The sequence below is a fragment of the Agelaius phoeniceus genome, chromosome 5, assembly GCF_051311805.1.
Source record: "Agelaius phoeniceus isolate bAgePho1 chromosome 5, bAgePho1.hap1, whole genome shotgun sequence".
In the NCBI taxonomy this organism is placed as follows: Eukaryota; Metazoa; Chordata; class Aves; order Passeriformes; family Icteridae; genus Agelaius; species Agelaius phoeniceus.
Genome location: NC_135269.1, coordinates 268,506 through 293,383, shown reverse-complemented (window position 1 = coordinate 293,383; position 24,878 = coordinate 268,506). Strand labels below are relative to the sequence as shown.

The 24,878-nt window shown below is 49.3% G+C and overlaps 1 protein-coding gene across 1 annotated transcript in view; it reads left to right on the top strand.

The window, feature by feature from the left end:
- The first annotated feature begins 435 nt into the window (after window positions 1-435).
- ST8SIA1 (ST8 alpha-N-acetyl-neuraminide alpha-2,8-sialyltransferase 1) overlaps window positions 436-24,878 on the top strand; it is a 94,686-nt gene continuing 70,243 nt past the window's right edge. Inside the window, exon 1 of the mRNA XM_054631814.2 lies at window positions 436-1,266. Coding sequence (XP_054487789.2) covers window positions 1,022-1,266 — 245 coding nt within the window. The 5' untranslated portion in view covers window positions 436-1,021. The remainder of the gene's footprint in view (window positions 1,267-24,878) is intronic.

Below are 24,878 nucleotides of genomic sequence, written 5' to 3'. Positions count from 1 at the left end.
AGCTTCGTGTCCTTCCCTCGGGTCCTTCAGGGGCCACCGCGGGGATGAGAGCGGTGCTTGTCCCTGTGCTTCCCCTCACAGGGAGCTGCGAGGTGTCCCCCAGCCCCTCAGCTCCAGGCTGCAGAGGCCAAGCGCCCTCAGAGCTCCGTGCAGGAGCCGCTGAGGGACGGGCGCTGAGGGACGGGCGCTGAGGGACGGGCTCGCTCTGCCCAAGACTCTGCCGTGCCCCGCTTTGCTCCGTCCTCCCGGAGCCCCTGAACCCGCGGATGTTCCTGTGGGATGTCCTTCGTGCGGGACACGCTCTGACCGGGCGCTGATCGCGGTGATGGCGGCCCGGGGCTCTCAGCTGGGCCCGAGGCCGGGCCGGGGGCTGGGGGGGTCCCGGCGGGGGAGGGAGGCCGGGCCGGGGCGGGCGGGGGTCGGTGCCGCCGGGGCGCCTTGGAGAAGCTGCGGCCTCTGCCGGGGAAGGGAGCCAGGCGCCGGCAGGGAAGGAGAGAGGGGGAGAGCGGCCGGTGGGAGCCGGGCCGAGGCCGGAGCGGAGCTCCCTCCGTGGCCGGGTTCCCCCCTCGCTCGGCGCCCGCGGCGGGGCGAGGCGGGCGTGGCGCCGAGCGGAGCCCGCAGCACCGAGGTCTCCCTCCCTCCCTCCCTCCCTCCCTCCCTCCCTCCCTCCCTCCCTCCCCCGGCGGCTGCGGGCCGGGCAGCGAGGCCGGAGCCCCCCGCGGCCGGGGCGGGGTGGAAATTTACCGGGTCGGTGCTCAGCGAGGGGCTCGGCAGGAGGCGGAGGGAGGGCGGGGAGCGGCGGAGCATCATCTGGCGGGGAACGCGAGGGACCAAATGACTGTGAGCAAGGGCGGCAGCCGCCACCGCCGCCGAGAGAGCAGCGAGCCGCAGCGGCAGCAGCAGCCCCGCTCCCCCGCGGCGATGGCGGCGGGCGGCGGCGGGGCTGAGCGGAGCTGAGCCGGGCCGAGCCGGGCCGGGCCGGGCCGGGCCCCCGCCCGCGGCCCCGCATGGCGCGGGCCTGATGTCGGAGCGCGGCCCGGAGCCGCGGCGGCGCTGCGGGAGCAGGAGGAGGATGGCGGGGCTGGCGTGGAAGTGGCCGCGCACCCGCCTGCCCGTGGGCGCCAGCGCCCTGGGCGTCTTCGTGCTCTGCTGGCTCTACGTGTTCCCCGTGTACCGGCTGCCCGACGAGAAGGAGATCGTGCAGGGCGTGCTGCTGCAGCAGGGCAAGGCGTGGAGGAGGAACCAGACCGCGGTCGCCCGGTTCAGGTACCGCCGTGCGCGGCCCAAGGGCAGCGGGGACGGGCAGCGGGGACCGCCAGCCGCGCCCGCAGCCCGCCCGGCCGCTCCGAGCCCCAAACTTTATTCCTTCTGCCCCGACCCTTTGTTCTGTCACGGTGGGCGGGCAGGGCCCCTTCTGCCCCTCAAAACTTTTTGGGGTGGCTTCGCTGGCTGCGGAGGGGAAGGGGCTCGGAGCGGGGATGGAGGCTCGTCCCGCAGGGATGCGCTGCCAGCGGGGTGAGGGCTCCGAGGCTGCGGCGGCGCCCGCACAATGGGATGCTTCTCGCTTGGCGGATATCAGGCACCGAACAAAGCTCCGGGGCTGCTAACAAAGCCCCGGAGAGAGCCCGGCCCGTGCGGCTCCCGGGATGCGCAGGGATTGCTGTCTGTGCAGAGAACCCGGGATGCTCAGGGATGTCTGTGCAGAGAACCCGGGATGTGCAGGGATGGATGTGCAGAGAACCCGGGATGTGCAGGGATGTCTGTGCAGAGAACCCGGGATGCTCAGGGATGGATGTTTTTGCACAGACCCCGGGATGCTCAGGGAGGGTTTCCGCGGATGTGCACCCGAGCAGCCTCGGGAGGCTCCGCGCTGCTGCTGGGCTCTGTGCGGTTTCTTAGAGAAGCCACGTGAAAAGGCACCTTTTCCCTCTCCTCTCTGCTCCTGCCGTGGCTGGGACATGGCCATGATCCCTGGGGCCCGCTTCGCCTGCCCAGCTGCACGGGAGAGGGGCAAGCTGCAGCCGAGCTACCCCCGCTGCCAGCCGGGGAAACCCAGCGGGTCCCTGCGCTGGGCAGGAATCTTTAATCACTCTCCTTTAAAAGCGTCTGCAGCGGAGACCTGCATCCCCTCCAAAATTCCTCACGTGTTTGGGTGAAATACAGGCAATTGGAAGAGAGGCAGATTTCCCTCCCTTTCTTGGAGGAAAGCTGGATTTTTGTTCCTGTAGCAAGTAGCAAAGTAAAGATCAGAGTGAGTGGTAATCAGAATGCCCCCAGAAACACCCTCTTTAGTAAAATGAATCAGATCCAAAATTCAAGGGACTTATTTTCCTTTTTAAAAATATTTTTTGTTTGTTTTTAAGCGGCATACAGGTTTATTTTAAGCTCTTCAGTATTCTCTGAATGTATTTGCCTTTCTCATGAACTGGAGCTGATGTTAATATCAAGCTTTGACAACATCAACAGAATCCTTACAGTTCTTGAAACGCACATTTGTTGGGTAGCCCCCAGAGCCTGGAGGAAGTCTGAGCAGTGATGGGTGATGAGCAGGAATGTGCTGATTCTCTCTCATTAGGCAGGCCTGGAAAAAGCCCTGTCTTTAATACAGAACAGGCTATAAGTTCCAATAAGATGCAGGATCCCTCTCCTAAAGCACTTAACTAACCCTAGAAGCTACGTTAATCTTCTTGACTATTAGTTAATCTTGATCCTGTGCACCAAATTCCCCCATTTTTGGGGGCACATGAATCCAGCTTTTCAAAAAATTGCCCCATAGGTTATGTAGGAAAGAGTTTGGTCTATCAGTTGTCATGTTAGTAAACCAAATGTTTGAAGAGTGATAGTGCTGCTGCAGCTCCAGTTTACAAAACAGTTTCAGACCATTTCCACCACATGGTTTAGTAACAAACTCTGTGTGGCTTATCAGCTATTCCACTTGCCCACATGTTTTTCTACTCTCTAAGCACAGTGATTATCTCAGAGATGCTATTGAAGGGAGTCTCATGCAATAAAAGGAGCTGTTGTTTCTTGTCTGAGCCTCTTGATGAGTTCTTACAGCACTAAATACAATGAGCTTTAAATCAACCTGCTTTAAGAGTAGTTTTTAAGAGAAATTGTGTGCTGGAGATATGTAGTGAGTGGAGTAAACTGTATTATTCCAACACTTGTGAAGTAGAACTCTATTTTTGCTGCTTTAATTTGCTTCTCTTCATGATGGAAGATTTTGAAGTTGAAGCCCGTGTCAGGCAAGCTGCTGTGTATTTGAGGTTAACAGAAACTCTTTGCTCTGCTGCTGATGTCCCTAAGCAAGCCAGCTGTAAAAACTCCAAATTTAACTTTCTGCTGGAAAATTCCAGAGAAGGTCAGTCTCTGTTGGAATGGGAAAGGAGGGATAGAGCTTCACAGAAAACCTGCATGTGAACTTTCAAGTAATGGCTTTCCATAATAGTCTAATGTAAAGTATTCTTTATTATTAATCAAATATTGCTGAAGAGCACTGTTAATTGCTGTTCTCCCTAGCCCTCCTGCCACGTTCTGGTTAACAGGCAATTTTGGTTTCACTCCATTTGAAGCATAAGTTGGAATTAATCTGGGCTGAAAATCCAGTTCTGCTTTGTGTAATAGAGTGGCACTTGGGGGATTGCATAGCCAGGCTCTTGCTACCCAGAGCAAGCACCTGCTGGGTTTGGGGCTTTCTGCTCCCATGGACTCACTGGACTCCTATTGCTGAACTGGATCTTGGGTGATTAATTCAATGAAATAACATTTTCCAAACCTCAGAAAGACTATTCCCCTTTGCCTTCTGTACAAAGGAGAACTTCACTAAGTGACTTGGCAAGTTCAGGGAAACCATTGGGGCAATTTGGGGTAGTTTGGGTTGAACCCTGGCAGCCAAGTGGTGGTGGCCCCTCAGTCTCCACTGCTGCTTCCTTCTCCTCTCTGCACAGCCAGAAACCTTCAGGAAAGATCTGGCCCCTTTTGCAGGAACCCAGAGTGGCCTGGTTCTCGTGGAATGATTCAGTGGGGGTTTTGTGCTTGAATGCACTTCCAGAAAATACCTGCATAATTAGCCATGGATGCCTTTAAATTTCAAGAGACTAGAGGTTGAGGGTAGTCATACAGTGAAAGCATCTCCTGTCTGACAAATGTTGAATATTCTGTCAGTCAGATGGTAAAACTGCTCAATTTTGAGCTGCAAAGTGGTCAAAATAGGAGCAAGACCATCATTAGAGCCACTAATAGCTAATGTGTCTAATCTGCCTGCAGTATAATGGCTTGTCATCCTCTGAGGTGGTTAATGTTATTGAGCCCTAATTGTTTTTACAGATTGCTTAGGGGGTTTTTTAGGGCCTCGTGCTGCTGAGATTATTTAGGCAAAAATGGTTTTACTTGTTGTCTGCTATTTGCTGAAGTAAATTGCATACAGTAATACCTTTAGGATGATTCTGTTTAAAATACTGCAATTCATTAAAGGCAGAACTGGATCTTTTTATCTGCCTGACAAGCTCCATAGAGCCACATAGAATCCCAAGCACTGCGTGTTTATGTGACTCTGCCATTCATTTGTGGGGGATGGAGCTCCTCTGGGGAGTGGGAGCGCTGTGGGGCCAGTGGGTTTGGGCTGCCAGCAGCCCCCTGGAGGGGCTGCATGATGGGGAGAGCCTCAGAGGCTCTTCAGGAAGAGCTGGGGCAGTCCCTGCCAGACACCAGCAAGGCTTCTCTGGGATTCAGCCGTGTTCTTGCTTCTGCTGCTTCACTTTTGTGTGATGCTGAAAGGTCACCGGGGATTGTTCTGGGGGTGACTTGGCCAAACGGGTGGCAGATGTCCCCTGTGAACTCACTGCTCATGACCTGACTGCAGCCAGAGCATCTGCTACAGCTTGTCTGTGTGTCTTTGTGTCCTTGTGTCTTTGTGTCTTTGTGTCCTTGCTCCCCAGTGATGGCTCTGGCACTGCCAAACTGGCCCTGCTCCCCTTGGCTGGGGTGAGCTGCTCCTTCCCAGCAGATTTGTCCATTTGCCATGGCCATCACCCAGGGCACAGAATTCCCAGGCCCTGGTTTTGGCAGTGGGGATGTGCCCAGGCTGTGCAGCCTCCCCTGCTGCTGCCCTGCAGGAGCCCTGCTCTGCTCCCAGGTGCCAGAGGGGCTTTCCCCCCTGGAATGCCCCCTGCCAGCTGCTCCTGCCTGCACGGAGTGCAGCACAGCAAGGGTTTCCTTATTCACATGGGGTTTTTCCTTCTCTTTTTATGGCAGCACTGCAAATTACGTGAGTCTGGGGATCCTCACTGGGCTATTTCAAGGCAAATCTGAGATTAAGCTTTGCATTGCTCGGGTTGGCTTTAGATAAGACTTTGGCCCTTCTTAAACAGGTTCATCAGATACAGAGTTATCCCTGCTTTCCCTGGATGCATATGAAGGACAGAGCTAGGAATAGGTCTGGGAGATGCTGGATTAGGTTAGTTCTGCCTCTATGCCCTGAGAAGCCCTGCCCTGAAACTCATGGATATGCCCACGTGTTGAGCCAAATCCAGTTCATTTTTCTGTCCTTAGTGCTACTGCCTGGCTGTGTTTCCATCAACATTTTACTTGATTTTGTTGTTGTTGCTGTTGTATTTGCTTCATTGGTGGTAAATGGAGTATTTGCAATTTGTGGTTTCCAGCTGGGATGAGAAGTAGTTTTGGTGAAGAGGTACAGTTTTGAGGAGCAGGTTAAAGGTGAAAGAAATGTTCTAATTGCATGTTGTTATTTGGAGGCTGTGATGAAGAAAGCAAGCTGTAGAGAGGCTTGGCTCCATATCTTCAAGGAGGATACCTGAATGACATGGAAACAAGGAGAAATAGTTATCTGAGTTAGCTCTCAGTGCCTTTGCAGATGAGAGCTGTGCTGGCAGGATAGGAATTGATTTAAATTCCTGAGTTCCAGCTTCTGCTCTCTCCTTCCTTGACCCTAGCAGCATTTTCTTGCAGACTCTGGTTGGCAGTGCTGGTGAAACAGACTGCTGCGATCCCTGGTATCCTGCTCCGTGTTGGATTGCTGCTCTCCTCTGGATTTGTACAAGCCCCAGTCTGCCAGTGGATATGGGAGGATGTGGCCAGCTCCCTGAGGCTCCTTCCCTGTTAGCTGGGAGCAGCCAAGGGCCCACAGCCAGGCTCTGGGGACTCTGCTGCAATTCAGGTTACCCAGCTGGGGCCCCCAAAGTCTGCCAGGCACACACCAGGCACTGCTGCATGTATGGATGTTCCCATTTGGATTTTTAATTGTCTTTCACCCTTTAGAATTTGTCTTTGCCCAGTGTGGATCAACCTCCCTGAAATGAGGAAGCTGTTTGGACTGCAGCCTTCTGTTGTTCCAGTTTTCTGAGCACCAAAAAAATACTTAAATTTTAAGTCCCTGGGTATATGTTAATCTTTTTCTGTATGCTGCATGGGGTTCTCAGAATGCAAGGAAATTGCTCCTGATGCTAAAGCATTTTAACACAGCTGCACACAGTTAAATTCAGACTGAAGCACATTCATCCAAGCTCAGTAGTGTTTGTAAACCTCAGTGTGGATTCAGCTGTTGTCATGTCACAGTTTTTACATGCAGAAGACCGGAGGTTCTTCTCCCCGGTCTTGGAATTTAACCTGATTAGATAAACAGCAGATGGGGTGGGACAAGGCACTGGTAAGTCCCTGGACCCTGGCAAAGCATTTTTTTCTGTGAAGTGTTTGCTGCAGAAGCTCTGAGCTTCCTGAAGGTGTGCCCGCTGCCTTGACCTTAGTGGTATTTGAAATCTTTAACAAGGTGAATTATATTGTGGAGAATTAAATCCCAGCTTTCAGCAGGATTCTGGAGGTCACTTTCCCACTGCTCCATTCGGGATAAAGGTGACAGTTATGAAATTAGATTGTTATACAATATTTTATGGCTAGCAGAATGGTGTGGGCTTTTTGTTGTTATTGCATTACATCAACAGACTTTTATTTTGACTTTTTGTTCCGTTTGCTGGAAAATGCACTCCTTAATTTCTTGGTTTAGAGATGCTTTTTTCAAATGGAGATGTGGCTACAGTGGGGCTTTTAAAGCTGCTGGGAACAGCTGAATAGAAATGGTTAACACTTCTAATGTCTTTCATGTTTGCTGAAAGCATCGTGAACATTTCCTGAACAACTATTGTGTTGATATTTTCCCTCTATTTTCCCCTGCGCTTGTTCTTCAGTCTATTCCCATTCTCAAGCTGCTTGAGGCCCTCCTCAGCCTCAAGGGGAGCCCAGACTATTGGAGTGGCACCTTCTATAATTGTCCAATTAATGTTCACAGCAGTGATACAGAGAACTGGTGTGAAATTATTTACTCCTCTCTCTCCTTCCCCATCTGAGCTAGCAGTACCCTTGTCCAGAGTCCTGCAGCTCCCACTGATGATCAGGGCATCTGTTGTTTTGCATCCTTGATGCTCCAGCACTTCCAGGTCAATTGCAGACTGCCTTCACCTATTACAAGATAAAGCTTTACTTATCAGCTTGCCTCTGCTCCAAGGAAGCACCACCAGCTTTCATTTAACAGCTGCTATACAGATCCCCTGTACTTTAAGGACTGCTAGGAAAACAGATCATCAGCTATTTTCCTTGCTTTCTTGTGGGAAAAACTTGCTCTGCATATTTCTGGAATGCCAGGAGTGGCTGTTGCTGTAATAGAGAAACAACAGCTTTGTATTTCCTGTCAGAGATGGAGGACAAACAAACAAGACATTTTATTTTCTCCAATGAAAAGATTTTAATATTTTTCTATGTGGTCCATCTTGGCCAAATGTCAGTTCTGGGAATTCTGTTCCATCTGCCTCAGTGTTTGGAGGTTCCCTTGTTCTGCTGGTGCTGTGGTGGTGTCCCAGGGCAGGGTGATGAGGGATCCTCTGCTCTGGGCAGTGCTCAGAAATGCCAGGAGAGCTGAGGAAACCAGTCCAAAAGGCTGAAATGTGCAGTGAGTGGTGATGCTGAACCCCAAGCTCTCTGCCTTTCTCAGTGAGTCAGTCAGATTTAGGCCCAATGGCAAAATCTGGGATGAGGACTATTGGGGTTGCTCATCTGGGCTTCAGTGCTCCTGCTTTGAACTGCAGGGGACACTTTGGCTCCCCAGGGACTCCTGTACAGCAAAGGAAGCAGAGCTATAAAGGGAATTAGGAAACTCTGTACATGGCATGGTTATCTCTTGGAAGTGAACTTCAGGTCTAGGTCGCCGCTAGTGCTGGTTGGGAATGCTGTGAATAATCATCCTTGTCCAGAAATTATTATTTTTACAGTGCCATAAGCTTGCAGAGAGACATTCTGTGCTCAGAAGGATTTTCCTTCCAGGAATGTGTGTAGTGAGATCCTGGCTGTGCAGATGATGCATTGTGATGAATGGGGTGGGTTTCCCACGTGTTAGTGCAGTTTTTGATGGGAAGGAGCATTGCAGGCACAGAGTCAGGGGTGGCTGGGGTGGGGCTGTGCCCAATCAATCATCTCTCACTGGCCCCAGCCGTGCAGCACAGGTGAGCAGCATTGAGGGGCACTGCCCAGCCCCAGAGGGCACCCAGGGGCACAAAAGGCTGGGCTGGGGGACACTGCAGACCCTTGGAGCCTCCCTGGATGTTGGTTGTGGCTGCACTGCCGTGCCAAGGAGGGATTTCCCTGGTAAGTGCCAGGCTGTGTGGCTGTTCTGCAGGGTGCCCCAATAGCTGAGCTCAGGGTTTGGTCCCTGCTGCCACAACCTGCAGGGCTACCAGCTTGTGATGTGGGAAATGCATTTGTTTCAGTGTTTTTCTTCTTCCCATGACTTCTATTGAAGCATTTATCTACTTCAGAGCGAATAGAAGAGCTCTTTATTCCATGTGTAGCATTCACCAGGGATATGAATCCCTGTTCCTGGACAGTAGCTCACAGTTACTTACAGTATAAAGAATGAGTTGCCAGCTACTGGTGAATTTCAGATTTGCTGCTGCAGCTGTGAGTTCTGTCACAACTGAGCCAGCAGTAGTGAATGCTGCAGCAGACATTCCTAATTGGAATGCAGTCTGTAGATTATCCCTGCTCCTTGTGGGTCATTTACTGCCATCCACTCAGGCAATGTTACCTTCCTATTTGTCTGAGTGAGGTTCAGACCCTGCAGTCTCCTGAGTTGTGCTATTGAGTCCCTAATGGCAATGGAAAAAGCATGAGAATTAATTTCTCTAGGGTGTGGCTGTAACATGGGATAGAAAGGAGATGCAATATTCATGAGGCAGGAGCAGAGGAATGCTGTTGGATCAGATGAGAATGGGAATGATGAAGTGAATGCTGTCTTCAGCAAGTTTATATGCCTACCACAATTCCTCAGTTACCTGGGCAGGAGTTTGGGGTTTATCACTGTGGTGGTCAGCATTTAGGGTCATGAGGAGGGCAGCTTTGGCCAAGGACCAGGATCCCAGCTGTTTTCAGGCTCTGGAGCTCCGCAGGCCAGGGGATGCCCCTGCAGAATTTCCTCCCCCGGAGCAAAGCAGCAAAGGATGCTGAAGGGTTTGAGGCTGGGGGTACCCCTGTAACCTGGAGAATGCCCCCTTGCAAAGCTGTGCCAGCAGTCAGGCCCTTGTGACAGTCCTGCTTTCAGGGCATGGAAATGAAACCAAATGTTCAGCCCTCATACCTGCAGGGAAGTGCTGCAGATGTGAATGGTGGCTTGGCCCCCCCAAAGGCAAGTAAAAATCCAGTGTGGGTTGTTGTAATTCAGATGCCTCATTTCTGTGCTTAATCATCATTTTGGGGGCCTGACTCACAGTTTTTAAGTGCTAGGGATTGCTATAGTGAGAATTACATATCAGCCTATAATTAGATGCATTTTTTAATTAAGGAAACTGCAACAGTGAAGGGAATAAGAGAAACAAAACCAATCTGGGCATTCCTTCATAGGTCATATTATTGAACATTTTGTCTTGGCAGCCAGCAAGCATCCAGCACAAACACACTTGCTGAGCCTTATGGACAAATGCTGAACTTCTCCAGGTTTATGTGTGCCCAGCTGGATGAAGCAGTGAAAATGCACATGGGGCTGTTATCCTTCCTATCCTGTTCCAGCCGTTGCCTTTTGTGTATCCAGAAGGGAATGGCAGAGTGCTCTTGGAGCTTTCTGATCCACAAATGGCAACAACAGCAAAGAACTGAACCTATCAATAGAGAAATTGTGTGTTTTGATGGATCTGTTTAGACAACAGAACAAGTGGAAAACATTTATTTAATGTAGTTCAGTAACTGCTGATGGGTCCAGCAGCTGAGAACATGTTTATTTTTGCCTTGGGTCTTTGATGCTTTCTCTCATTTACAAACTGTTTCTCTCACAAACAAACTGTTTTGTGCTTCACTTGTCTAACAGGCCATTGCTACTGAGAGTCTTGTACTAAGAGGGTTGAGTTTGTTGTTGTTCCCCACCTAATCTGTGGGAAAATCTTGAGCTGATTTTACAAATGGAGTACAAATTCATTTTTCTCATGTGCTGCAGAGGAGCAGATCTGCATCAGGGAGAAAAGCCACGTTCCCTCTGCCATGGGGGGATGTGGGCTGCTCTCTGTGGCATGGCCAGGAGAGCATGGGCAGTGTCTGACACCTGAAATCAGGGCTCACCCTCGATGGGTTTGAGCTTCATCAGCTCTTTGCCAGAGAGCTTTCAGCTTCGTGGTTTGGTTTCAGGTGGTGTCCGAGTCTGCCTGGTGCCAATCTTGCTCCTTTCCTTTCAAGAGCAGTAACTTGTTTTGCCTTAGAGCAATTAAAAAGAAACCCCAGAGTCTTGAGAAGTTGTTTCCACTGGTGAATTGCTGCCAGTGTGGAGGTGTTTCACAAAAGCCTGGGTAACTGCTAGGAACAGACCAGCTTTAAGCCAGATTAAGGGAGAAATAGCCAGGCATTGTCACTTCATCGTCACCTCTTTGGGTCTAAAGCGAATGGGCTGAATGTATTGCAGAGGAAGATCTCCCAAAACACACTGGACAAGTGATTGAGCACCTAAACTTGATTTTAAAAGTATTTTAAAAACAACTCTCAGGCAATATGCCTGTCTTAAGCTGCTTCCTTGCAGGACTAAGTAGGTTGGATGATTTATTTAGTGGATTTTTACTTTCATCCTCATACTGAGTAGGTATGTTGGATAAATTTCCTGAAGGATGTTTAGGAATTTTGCTTGCTCTTTTTAGCAGCAGCTTTTAAATGTTAATACAGTAAAAGACCATAAACCTTCAGGAAGTTAACTCCCAGTGGAAAGCACTCTGAGTGCTCTGGGCTTGTGCTGTTCCTGAGCAAGCTGATGCAGCTCCTCTGGAAAGGGGAGAGGGGATTCACCCTTGGGAGGTTTCCCTGCTTTCCCTGGTGCTGCCCGAGGTGCTGGCTGTGCCTGCTGGCCCTTGGGGATGTACAGGTGACACCACAGGCATGCCAGCTCCAGAACAGCTTGTGCCCTGGTGTTCTGGAAAAGGATTGCCTCAATGCTTTGGATCCTTTCCAGAACCACCTCAGCTGTCACCAGCAGCTCTTCCCACTTGAAAGAGTAATATGTTCTATAAATAGTGGTGCAAATTGGGCTCTGTTTGTGTCCCAGATCCCTCAGCTTCTTCCATCCCTGGTGAGAGGCAGCAGGGGCTGGGCAGGGGCACAGGTCTGCCGGCCCTAGCCTTGTCCTTGTCCTGCTCTGCCGGCCCTAGCCTTGTCCTGCTGCTGGCTGCTCTCAGGGCAGGGTGCCTTCCTTCACCCATTCTTATTTAGAAGCTGAACTTTCTCCTGGGAGGAGTGTCAGAGCCCTCCTGTCAGCAGGAAGGAAAGGATTGTGGAAGGGATGCTCCAGAAGGAAGGAGAATGCTCTTGGAGGGCAGGAGGGAAGGTGGTGAGACGGAGAAGCCTTGGGAGGTTGGAAGGGAGGTGGAAGGTTGGCAGAGGGCTTCACACAGTAGAGACAAGGAGTTGGTAGCAGCAGGGGGCCTGAAGAAGAACACAAAGAGCAGAGAATAAAATAAAGAAACATTTATGTGAAGCAGAGTAGCAGAGAAAGAGCCTAGTTTGAAATTTGAGAACAACTGTGTGGCTAAATCAGAGCAGCAATCAAGTAAGGGTAAAACATTCAGTGAAGTGGACAATTTAAGGACTGCTCTGTTGGTTAAGCAAGGTTACCCAAGGAGGTAACAATTAATTAAAACAGCGTGAGGTAAATGATCATTTCAGTGAGGAAGCTGGAGTGTCAGATGGAAGCAGATCACTTGAGTAAATTGAGGGTCCAGCTTCAATGGCCAGAGGTATGAGAGAGGCTATGAAACCATAATAGGAGAGGGCATTTTCATGCCACAAGAGAGGAGAATAATTTTGCTCTAGAGATGACTGTTGAAGTGGTGAGGTTTGGAAGTGGAGTGATGAAATATGTGGAGTACAGCCCACTCACTGCAGCTATCTCTGGTACCTGTCCTACTTAAGAGCTGTGCTAGGGAAAATGTCCATATGGTTAGCAAAAAGACAGGAAAACAACATTCGCTGCTCGGTTTTTTTCATTCTCTGAGTGCATTTTGCCAACTAGACAGCCTTGGCATCCAGTCAACTTGGTTTGCTGAGGGTTAGCTTGTCCTTTGGGGCACCAGCAGCTCAGGCTGAGGGATGATGAGTTACAGCAAGCAATTCCTTGATTTCTGTCTCAAAGTGGGGTTGGTTGCTGTGGTTTTGGGGTGAGACTTGAGAACAAGGCATGCTTTGTTCTGGCTGGGTGCAGACACTGCATTTCTGATGAGGTGACTCCTCACTGTCTGCTCCAGCAGGACCAGGGACGCTGCAGGTATGGCATGGACACAGAATGTGTGTTCAGAAAGCTCCCAGCTTTGTGTTCTGGGGGTTTTCAGCTGCTGCAGAGCTCCTGGGCCATGTGCCCTTGGCCAGATTGGCTTCCAGCCTTTGGGGCACCTCTGGGGAGGTCAGGGCTCTGTGGGGCACATGGGGAGCTGCTGCTGCTGCAGCTCTGTGTGACATGCCAGCCTGTCCCCAGTGTGCCCTGGCTGGGCAGAGCAGGGACAGGGAGCCAGCCTGTCCCCAGAGTGCCCTGGCTGGGCAGAGCAGGGACAGGGAGCCAGCCTGTCCCCAGTGTGCCCTGGCTGGGCAGAGCAGGGACATGCTGGCTCTGGGTGCTGCTGTTCTCTCTCTTCTGCAGCATTTCCATCATGTGGCTCCTGCCCCAAAAGTGCCCACTCCCAATGGTTTGGGAAGCCTGGGGGGATCTGCAGATCTGTGAGAGGCGTGCAGCATAAATCTGCTGGTAGTGGACTTTTATTGCAGTGCCTAAAAACTCAGAAATGTCTTTAGCAGGACTAATTACTACATCAGGCCCTTTAAGTTCAGTTTCCTGTCTCTGTCAAGGCTTGGTACCAATGCTGCAGAAAAGTCCTGCAGTAAATGCAGTGGTAGCATGATGTCCCAAATAAACCAATGTCTCAGGTTCTGAGCATTTTGAGACTTCATTTTGCCTTCACTAACTTAGTTCAAAACCTTGTCCCAAATTACTGTTGTTTCTCACAACAGCCTTCCATGTTCTTGGAGCTTACATAAACAATCAATTCCTTCATTATGCTTAATTAAGGAAGTGCAGGTGTTCTTGGAATGGTTAGTTCTTAAATATATTTGTCTTATTCTTAGATTACTGCTTAATCAATTTAAAAAATGTGTTTCTTCTTTGGCTCATACACCCTTTTTGTACTAATTTGCTTTTTTAGCTGGTTGATTTTTAGATTTTGACATTGTACCAGAAAACAAAATGTCACCATGCTGTTGAAAACTAAATAGCTCATCTCGAACCCTGTAGTAAACAGTTTAATTGCTGTGGAAACTGAATTATTGCTCTCTAAAACTGTTTAGTTGTTGCTTCTGAACTGATCCTTTTTTTTTCCTAAATAATTCACTGCATAAGTTTCTTGAAATGAGTAGCATAGAGCAGCTGGTCATGATGCAGTAGAGCTCTGTAACTTGTCATGCATCCTTGAGCTGCAAGGTGGATGTTCAAGATGAATTTGAGACCTAAAGGGGTGCCAGTTGGACTGCCCAGCTGGAGGATGCTCTCGGATCAGCTGTGTCAGGCCTGGAGCTGAGGCTGGGTCCAAGGGAAAAGCATTTGGGGTTAACTTCTGTGCAGTGCACATCCTGTAGGTGAGAACGTGGGAGTGTGCTCATGCAGGTCAGGAGCTGACATTTATCTTCCTGATAGGGCACATTTTTATCTTTACTTGGCAGCAGGAAGGAAAAGCACAGGCTCAGTCAGTTCATTGTGGAACGAGTCCAGAGCTGCCCCAGGAAGCTGGGGACAAAGGGATCAGAAAGAGAGCGTGTCCTGCGTGGCCATGTCCTGGGGCTGGGGGGGTTCCTGTTCCCAGCACTGTTCCCACAGAGTTCCTGAAGGATTGGGCTTCCTCCAGTGCAAACTGATGAGTTCCAGATCAGTCACTGACCTGGAGAAGCTGCCTCCTCCCTTCCTCACTCCCCTGGGGATCCTGACTGCAGCGTTCCATGGGCCAGTGCTTTCATGGATGGTATCTCCCCAGTCAGGGCTCTCTGCTGGTGAGCAGTGGTTGAGCTGTCAGCTGGCCCATCAATAGCAGCACCAAAACTGATCCCTGGCACAGCCAGAGATCTGCCAGGCTGCTCACATCACTCTGTTAGCTGTAGGGGGATACACTATGGGTGAATGAAGGTGGTGTAGAATGTAATCTTGTCCCCTGAAGAGCTGCAGCTGAACCAATTACCAAAGATCAGGAGCAGGCCTGATGGTAACAGGCCACAGCTGCAGCCAATAAGAGCAGTGGTGTAAAAGAGTGGATTGGTGGGATCAGGAGTCAGAGGAGTTGGGTGGCTGCTGCAAGGATCAGGAACAGGCACAGGCAGTGCCAGAGGAGCTGCCTGCGGGAACCATCGAGGAGGCGCGAAACTCCTCGAGTCCTTGCACCATAATGATGATAGAACTCTCACTGCATAACACAACAGGTAACCTTCCTCAGGCTGCCAGGGAGAGAGATGCAAGTCTCCCAGGGGACCCTGAGTTTGTGATCCAGGGGTTTCCTGGAGTCCTCTGAAGGAGGTTTGTCCCCAGCGCTGTGCCTCATCCTTTGGGAATGGTGGGTGTGGGTTCCTGGGTGAATGCACCAGCCTGGGAGACTGCATGTGTGAGTTTTATGTCTCGTTGGAAAGAGCTGGTTTAGGAATTCCTCCCTCAGATCTTTTCAGAGCCTAGTTCAAGTATTTTTAATATTTAGATTTCTTTGGATTACGGGTAGTCTGTGAAATCTGGAGCATGGCAGCTAATTAAACTTAGGAATTCCAACAGTACTTCAACCCAAAATAGTTTCCTGTGGTATGTGTGGCTGTATATGTCAAACTCTTCAGGCTTGGCTTCAATTTAGAATTTCACAGTGTTTCAGTATATATAACTCTTGCAGGCATTCCAAGGTGGCATGCTTTGCTTTGTTGTAGTGTGCTTGGCAGCTCCCTGAGCAGCAGCACGTCTCCTGTTTACTACCTTTACTCCAATGGATGCTGTAACTGTGTTCTCCCTGAATAAAGAAGTCTGTAAAGGATGGGAAGCTCAGTCACAAAGAGGAGGGGAAGGTGAAACTCCAGACTTGATTTCTGCCAGGAGCATTTCCTGAAGCTGTTTCACTGCCCTTGGAAGCCCAGGGTTCCCCAGACCCTGGGGATCCCCCTGATGCTGGGGATGAGGGGAGATGTGATGGTTCAGCAGGAGAGCTGGATGGAAAACAAAACATCTTGGCAAGGTGGGTGGGAGTCATAGCATGCAGTCATCTCTGTGGTGCAGTTTGACAGGCTTTTAGGAATTCTCATCTCACATGGAGTGTGAGCTTGTTAAGGCCACCAGACGGGGCAGAGGAGGAAGTTGGATCAATTACATTTTCTGCCAGGACTTCAGGCCTATAAGAACTTAGTACATAAATCATGTTTGTCCCCTGAGAAGCTGTTTGATTGCTCTGGGTAATGGGGTTTGTGCATTCCTGGTTTACTCACAGCAAACTGGTCAGATTAGGACAGACCCAAATATGCTTCGTGTCTTGTGCTCACCTCTTCTTTTTCACTGCCAGCTCTCTGCTTTCCACCTCTGCTGCTGCCCCTGTGCCTGCACGGGAAACCTCCCCACGCCAGAACCACTAAAGCTCGTGGTGTGTGGTGACTCACTGCTTGCAGTGGGTGCTGCCAAGTGCCAGTGGCTGAATGACAGTGGCAGTGTGCAATGGCTTGGAAGCTGGGAATGTGTGATGACCTTGATGGCTGGAGCTCTTGGGCTTGTGTAATGTATGACATGTAAGGACTGCCTCCGAGCCTCACAAGCTGCAGTGGTGCCTCTGAACTCCTGGGTGCTTCGCTAGGGTGAGTTTTGGAAACCCTGCTTTCAGCACCACGTGAATGTTTGTAGTGAAAGCCAGGTTTATGCTCCTTGCTTACACTGGGAAATTCTTTCTTGTGGGCTGGGGGAAGTTCTGCCATCTCTTTTTGGGTCTGGAATAGCTCAGATGATAGGCCTCAGCGTGTCTTTGTTGAGTAACAGAAATGTGGATTAATGTTTGGATGCAGCAGGAGTGCTCAGATTCCCACTGCTTCAGTCCAAGCCAGGGAATTCCCAGTGTTGTGCAGCCCTGGAATCCAGGGGGGTGTTGGTGGTGAGCAGGGGCTGAGCTGTGGCTTATCAGGAGACTTGGCTTGGTCTGGGTGGCCAGTGAAGGAGCAGAGAGGCTCAGAAATGAGGGGAATGTGGGAGGAAACTCAGGAAATGTCTCCTGGGCCCTTCCCCACCTCCTGCCAGAGTCTGCTGGGGTTCCTTTGCCATCAGACAGAGAGGGGGTTTGAGGATGCTGTGAGTAATCACAAGAGCTGTTTTATAGTTGTTGGTAAGCTGGCAGCACTGTTGGACCAAATGGCAAAAGATTTCTTCTGCAGCAGGGTTTGTCCTTTCTAATGTGGGGCTAGCAGGAGTAAGGCAGTGTTTGTTACTCAGAAAAACAAATCCCTTTCCTGAGTGCAGAGCGGAGCTGTGACCATCTCAAATCAATTAATGCAGCACACAGCTGTCACTCAGCCCCTGGGAATGGGAGTGGGAGAGTAGCAAAAAGAAACTCTGTGTGACCCAGCATTTGCTTCTGCTTTTGTTTCATCATAACAGAGTCCCTGATGTCATCAATAAACTGGATTTTTGGGTTTCACTGGGCCTACAGGAGAGAAGGGTGTGAAGACAAACAGGGTGCGTGGCTCTTGCTCTTGGGACAGGTGTCAGGAGGGGATTTGTGAAAGCATCTCAGCTGATCTTCCCTGTAAGAACAGACTCCTTTCAACCCAGAGCTGGGGAGATCCCACCTCCTTTCAGTAGGTCTGCAAAGAGGCAAAAGAATCCAGCTATGGGGGAGTTCAATATGAGTGCAAGATGACTGCCATGGAACTTTTTCTGTGGCTTCACCAAAAGAGACTTAAAGGTTTGGAATTGGAGTTGCTGATAAAAAGAGATTCTGGTTTACATCTGTCTTTCCTTTATTTTAACCTACTCAGTGCCTTTAGCAAAGTGTTTGCATTTGTGACTTTATAGCACCCAGTGCTCAGGCAAGTTTAAAACACATTAGGAAAATTTCAAAAATCGATCTTTCAGCTGCAAACAGAGGAACTGCAGGTTCAAGGGGCGTTTGAGATGAAGGGCTCTGTTTTTATCTGATGACTTTACCGCTCTTGTTTGTCTGCTGGGAGCCATCTGCCAGCGCTCAGCAGGAGCCTGAGCTCAGCTCAGCAGAATCCCTGGGTGCCGGGCCAGCTGGGGCTCAGCTGCTGGCAGAGGTGGTGCTGGAGGTGCCAGCAGCCAGGCCTGGAAGTGGAGTCCAGTGTCAGTGCCTGGTGGTGCATTAAATCCTGGCTCTCACCCCAATCAGACCATTGCAGCTTGACTGGTGTGTAATTCTGGGTGCACAGAGGCAACAAAGAGCACACTGTTCTGGCAGTGTCCACCTCAAGGAGGCCAAAGCAAGGCATTATTTGGCATTTATGGATTATTTTTGCCTTTTCAGTCAGTAGGAAATGTGATAAAACTGAAATCTCAAATCATAACCCTGTCACTGTAAGACATTTCTCTCACTGGCAGATTTTATCCAAATTAAATAGAATAATAGAAGTCTTAAGGGTAGTGAGTTCCTACCAGTTTAATGAAAAACTGGATAAAAGAGAGAGGTCAAGCTGAAGGTTTCCTATTTTGTTTGGCTGATCAGCTCATCCTGCTGGCTGCTAGGCATCAGATGGATGCTTCCAACCAGGAAAAGCTCATTCCCCTCCTGAACAATTGAGAGTTATGGGATGTGGGAAGCAGTGTCTGAGAAATGAGAGGAACAAGCTTCCCTTCAGATCTGGGCTTCCTTCAGTCTGTTCCTTCAGATTTATTCATCCATCTTTGATGGGTTAAAACTGTTCTCCAGATGTGCACCTTCATATGCCTTTGAAGATGTATTGTATTTATTGTTTTTTCATGCCTTTTCCTGAGGTATTTGTGCATATTCTTGTCTCTGTCATGTGTGTAGGCAGTGGCTGCTGGGTCACACACAGGCTTTGCATCAAAAGCCACTTGGAGTGACAAGTGCAGGAGTTTTCCTTTCCCCTTCATTTCTGTTGCCTCAGCTTTTAGGAAATCAATGTAATGAAGGAATTTTTGTTTTCTTTCTGTTTTGTTCCCCTTTTTTATCAAGGGGCACGACTGAGCTGATCAGATCAGTGAAAAGCACTCGATGGAGTGTTTTGGCTTGGAGCACAGGGGCACTTTTGCAAGGAGCATTACTTACAGGGCTCTCATCTGGCTTGCAGGAGCAGGTGGGGAACTCACTGTGGTGTGATAATTGACTGCTTGGATCCAGGGGGGACCCATCAGCACTTGAGTGCAAGCTCAAATGTAAGATTAGAGCTGCTCAATTAATTTTTAGTGAATCTCCCTCTCCTGAAAGAAAACAGCCACCCTGTGCCCTTGTTGAGGCCAGATATTTCTTTGTGCTCGAGGTGGCCCAAAGCAAGCAGTGATTTCTTTGGAAGGAAGGGGGGAGAACAGCTGATTTTTGCCTCCTGAGGCAGCAGCTCCTGCAGTGCAACTTTGTGTCTCCATTGATGGTTCTGCTGTTTTGCAAGACAGCTGGTCATTAATTTCACCTCATATCTGTGAGAACTGCTCTCCTCCTGCCAGCTTCATAAGATTAAAAAAAAAAAAGGATAGCACATGTAGCAATTAATCTCCTCCCCTGCCCCGCTCACTTTGCCTCTGAATGCTCTGTGACAAAGTCTCCTGTCAGTGCAGCTGCTCCAGCTCATCTGCTGAGGGCTGTGTGGGCAGAGCTGGAACCCATCAGACGGGGCTGCAGCCCCTCCTCAGAGCTCACCTCTGCTGCAGGAGCCCCCTCTCACTCCCCAGCAGCTGGCCTGGCTCCGTGGGCTGGAATAGAGAGCAAAGCTGGAAGATGGGGGACCTGGGGCACTCCTGCCTTTGTGGCCATCAGAGGGCAGGCTGAGATGGAGCCCACCCTAAGGGTGGCCTTTGTGGCCATCAGAGGGCAGGCTGAGATGGAGCCCACCCTAAAAGCTGTGCTCTCTGTGGGGAGGGTTTGGAATGAGCTCAGTCTGCATTTCCAGTGCTGTGGCACAGCTGGAGCCCTGTGGCTGCTGTGGCACTGCTGTATTTGGGGCCTGCTGGTGCTGGCATCTTCACTATTGCTAGTCTCAATTTTTGGTGGTTTCCTTGTAATACAGCTCTTTGATACATCTGAAATTGAGAGTCTTCGAAAAACTTCATCTGACCAAGCCCTGGAATTCATAATCCAGAATTCATACCTTATAATTTGTATTTCAGAGCTTGCAAGCAGGCTTTGTGCAGAGGAATTTGAGGCGAGTTTGCATGAATCAAACTGTGTTTCTCTGGAAGGAAGTGAACAATTCTGTGTTGCAGTAGCTTTTCAGATCAAAGCTGCTCCATATTTAAGTTAAAGAATTGGCAGGAGGCAAGGTAAGCTGAAAGCTTGTCAGGTGATCTGGTAGGCTTTTATGGACTCAGTTACAGAGTCCTGGAATGGCCTGGGTTGGAGCAAACCTCAAAGATCCTCCCATTCCATCCCCTGCCATGGCAGGGACACCTCCCACTGTCCCAGGCGCTCCCAGCCCCAGTGTCCAGCCTGGCCTTGGGCACTGCCAGGGATCCAGGGGCAGCCACAGCTGCTCTGGGCACCTGTGCCAGGGCCTGCCACCATCACAGGGAGGAATTCCTGCCCAATATCCCATCCCAACCCCCTCTCTGTCAGTGTGAAGCCATTCCCCTTGTCCTTCACTCCAGGCCCTTGGAAATAGCCCCTCTCCATCATTCCTGTAGGCTTTCCACAGGCACCAGAATTAGGTCCCCCCAAAGCCTTCTCTTCTCCAGGTGGAGAAATCTCCATTCTCTCAGCTTTGTGTCCTGGTTTCTTCTAGTTCACAAACATTGGTCAATCAAAGAGGTAGTCCCTGGCAAATTTTAGCCTCATCTGTATTTCTCCAATCTAAATGTGCCTAAATGTACAATCAAAGTCAAGTCCCTCACTTTCTATAACACTTTGAATGTGCCTGGAAGAAAAATGTATCACTTTTATATTAAAAAAAAGTAGAGTTAACACAGTCAGAGATGAGGATGAGGCCCTGCAGTGACTGCCAGCTCAGATTTTGCCTTCTGGAAGGCAGCAGGGCTTGTTTGTTCACGGCCAAGGCAGCAAGGCTTGGTAGGGTAACCATACCCAGGCATGATAGGGGAACCATATCATCCCACAGGATGGAAAAACAGTTTTCTACTTCTTCTGCAGTCTGGGAAGCAGAACTGTGAATTCTACTGCGGGGGTGGCACCAGATCAGTGATTTTAAAATAGGTAATGAGAACCCAAATATTCTGTGGATAAACCAAAGTAGGTAGTGAAAATTATATTCTCAGGTTAAATAAAATACTTTGTTTCCCTTTTGGGCACCTCAAAAAAGCCTGGAAAAATTCTAAAAAGATACCAATGATGGAGAAAAGGTGCAAGTTCTTAATTTCATAGTTTCCTCCCCAACTATTAATTTGGCAATTTATGATTAATTTGTGGTTTAATTTCTTACTTTAAAAAGTCACAGCAGCTCTGTTGCTAAGGTAATGAAGATGTTTTTCATTAATTGTCCTTATTCTGTGGTCTCTGCAGCGCAGCCTCTTTCCTTTCATGCAGGTTGCAGTGCCAGGCATGATTTACTGCCTGCAGCCTTTCCGTTGTCCTGACAACTTTCCTCTCTTGAGGAAGCTGGGGAAATATTGCATGATCCTCGTAAAGTCCAGACTCCAGGAATTGCTGCAGGGGGCATTGGAATAGGCTGCAAGCTTCACACCAAGGAGCAATAGAACAGTAAATGTGAGGAGGAATACGGTCATGACTTCAGTCTTCATAAAATCTTCCCATATTGCAGAGACCTTGGCTGGGAGTAAAGCAGTTTATCTCTGCTCTGTGCTCTCCACTCTTCTCATGTTTCTTTTTTGTTGCATTTAGACCTATTCTCCAAGCGTAGGTAACCGGGTGTTTTCAGAAGTGAACCTCTGCACAGCAATGTATTCTTGATTTAGATGTTGGATTTGGCCAAGCTCTGAGTCTTAGCTGGAGCTCCAACTCTGCCTGTTGTCCCAAAATCCCAGTTTGGTGTGCTTTTGTGGGTATCCAGAGCACTTGCACTGGCCATTCTCTTATCCATTTGGTACTTTCCAACTGATCTTCCTTGGGGGGGGGGGGTTTCAGATCACATTCCCTAGCAGTTGTGCTGGGGATAATTTTCAATTTAATCTTGAGTGGGGTGGCATGCCTGGGGTAGTAAGGTGCTTTAAACACCATGAGAACCTCCAAGTCTCAGTGAATTCTTCAAACTAATCCCCAGTTGCAAGGATTGGGTTGAGCTTTTTAGGAAAAGAGAATTCTAGGAAAGACAAGTTCAGTGTATGTGACCAAACCCAGCAATATTTGCACAGAATCTTCAGAAGCCAAATGTCAGCTGCAGCTCCAAGCTCACTGACTGTAGTAGAACCAATTTTACTGTTATTGGATGGCTTTGTAGAATTTTGGAGTGCCATAAAATTCCCAGACTGCCAGCTTGGAGCAATAAATGGCCAGGAAAATGGTCATTATGTGGTGTTTGAGAGGGCTGTCTTAGAGCTGCAGGCATTGGCTGCTGCCTGCTCTGGGAGATGGGATATGAGCCCAGATTTTTGGTCTGGTGTGGGATGTGTGAGTAATGAGAGGTCAGTTTGTCCCTGGAGTTAGCAGGGGGTAGCTGCCCTAGAAATAATATTTCCAGGCTGTATTTAGAATGAAATATTTAGGGGTGGGTCTTGAAAAAGAGAGAATAGCCACAGGAATTATGGAAAGAGTAAAAAGCTTTGTTCACAGCAAGAAATGCAGCAAACTCCATCCTTTTTGCTCATCAGAGGGGAGGTTGAAATTTGAGCAGCCTCCTTTAAGGAACTCTTAAAGGAGGGAGGAAAAATAATTTATAAATCAGCCAAAAGCTGAATTGCCGAAAAACCAGACTCTGATCAGGGTTTCTAAAGACAAGACATTATTAAGCAGTGGTTTTGGTTTTTCCCCTGCCACCAAAACTTCTTGCAAAAACATGTGGATGTGTTATCCTTGTGGAAACATTACACCAAAGACATAATGAGGAGAATTCCAGGATTAGATTTTGAGGCAGGCTGTTAGAGGTGGTGAAGGCTGACGTGTTTCAGAGCCACTGTTGACTTTAGTCCCTGAAGTATTTCCATAGGGGATGCAGATGCTGGGAAACAGGATTGCAGGAGGGCCTTGGTGGTGTCCCTGCCTCTGCTGGGCTCTGTAGGTGGAGGCAATGATAAATTGCACTGAGAGGGATCTGTGCAACTCTTCCCCAGGTGCCTGCCTGTGCTCTGGACTCCAGCAGCTCCACAGAGCCCTGCTTGTGAGCCAAGGCCTGATGGCTCTGTCTTGGCACCAGACAAAACTCCAAAGCCAGATACTTTTTGGGTTTTTTTTTCCCCCGGGCTTTCATTTGATCCCAAAGCAGAGCAAGGGAAGTTGAGGCAGATGGGAGCTGCCATGTGAAGGGAAGGTTTGTGTCAGGCTGTGCTGCCACATCCTCATCCTGCTCTGTTCTGCAGTCACCAGATCAAGGTTAGCATGATGCCACCCAAATCCAGGCAGCTGAGCAGAGTCTGACTAAAGCAATTCACTTCAGAGATTATTTTTATCTCAGACTTGGATGTGAGCCTCAGTCATTATTTTAACGCTCCATTAAAGCCATACTGTAATGAAATATTAAGTCTCATGTTAACATTTTTGTGCAGTGGTTGAAACAGTGCCCTTGGTCAGTGAGGGCACTGCTGGCATTTGCTGGGACCAGCTTCAAGCTTTAGTCTCTCCTGTCCTCTCCCCATCCCTGTGCTCTGGACCATCCTTGTTTTCTGAACACTTCCAGGGGTGGTGACTCCCCCAGAAGTTCCCTCTGGAATCTGTGTGCAGGTGCCTTCCTTCTGCTGCTGCTGGCTCCCCATCGCTCTGCTCTTTCACATGAATGCAGCACAGCTCACGTGCAGGGATGTAGAAGGGAAAAGCTGAGAGGAGGAGCTTTGCTCCCCCTGCCTTGCACAGAGCTGGGGATGCTTCCATGCTCCGTGCAGGACAGCATCCCAGGGCAGCTGCAGAAATGGTGCCCAGATGGGGAGGCAGGACCCCCCCACTGCAGGGGAGCTGGGACCTCCTGGCTGCAGCCCATGCTGTGGAATTGCCCATTTTTTCTTTCAGCTGCTATATTTGCTGTGTTTGGGATGTTCAAAATAGCTCCTGTGTCATTGTTGACTGGGACTTGAGTCACACCGGGGTGCCATTAAGCATTAACTGTCTGCAGGCTGAAATCAGACTGCAGAGTTTGTTAGCTTAAGGTGGAGAATCAGTAGTTTGGGAGTTTTATGAAAGATTTGTGAGTGAATTCAGGTTTACAAACTCAGTGCTGAGGGTGCCTTTTGCTCAATGACCTGCCTGGTGCCCAATTAGAGCTGAAATCTGAGGGGCTTGAAGTGAGATTCTCCAAGGAACATTTCTCCTGCTTCTCTCACTAGCAGGGATTTGTCCCCCAAGTGCTCTTGAATCTGAGGGCCCTCAGTGCCTTTTCAATGCCAATATTAATTCCTCTCACAGACAGGTCTTCTGTGAACTGGAGAGAACTTTGAACCAGAAGCACATTATGTCCTGTGAGTGGAGGAATGATTGCAGTGTGTTGAGATTGCTGACTGAAAGCTGCTGCAGTTCTGCACATTCTGCAATAACATTTATGCTGTATGTTTTAATCAAGCTCAGCAAGCACCTCAGTCTCCCTGATCCTGCACAGTATCCTGCTATAGGTTTGGATTTGAATCTGTTCTGCTTTTCAATGAATATTTTCCTATGAAGCTTTTCTTGCTTTGTAACTTTGGGATTTACATCAGAAAGAGACTTTTGATAAATTGTTGTGCCCAAGATTGTTGTGCTCATGCACACAGCTTCATTCGTGAAGGAGTGGCCTGCCTGCTTGTGGCCCTTCCAGGAGACCCCTACTGCATTTTGTAATGGGTTTATTTATGAAGCATTCAATGGGCACTGGAAGGACGTGTTTGAGGGATGGGAAGGAGGAGGGATGCCTATCTCACCTAATAAATAGGGTGGGACTTGTACAAAGAGCTGTTCCTTAGCTCTTTAGTCTACCCTGGCTAAGAAAAGATTCATGAGTATAAAACACTCCCTAGATAATTTTCCACTAAGTTATTTGGGGGTTTCTTTGTGCTTTTTGCTCAGACCAGACTTCCAGAGGAGGCGTGAGTTACA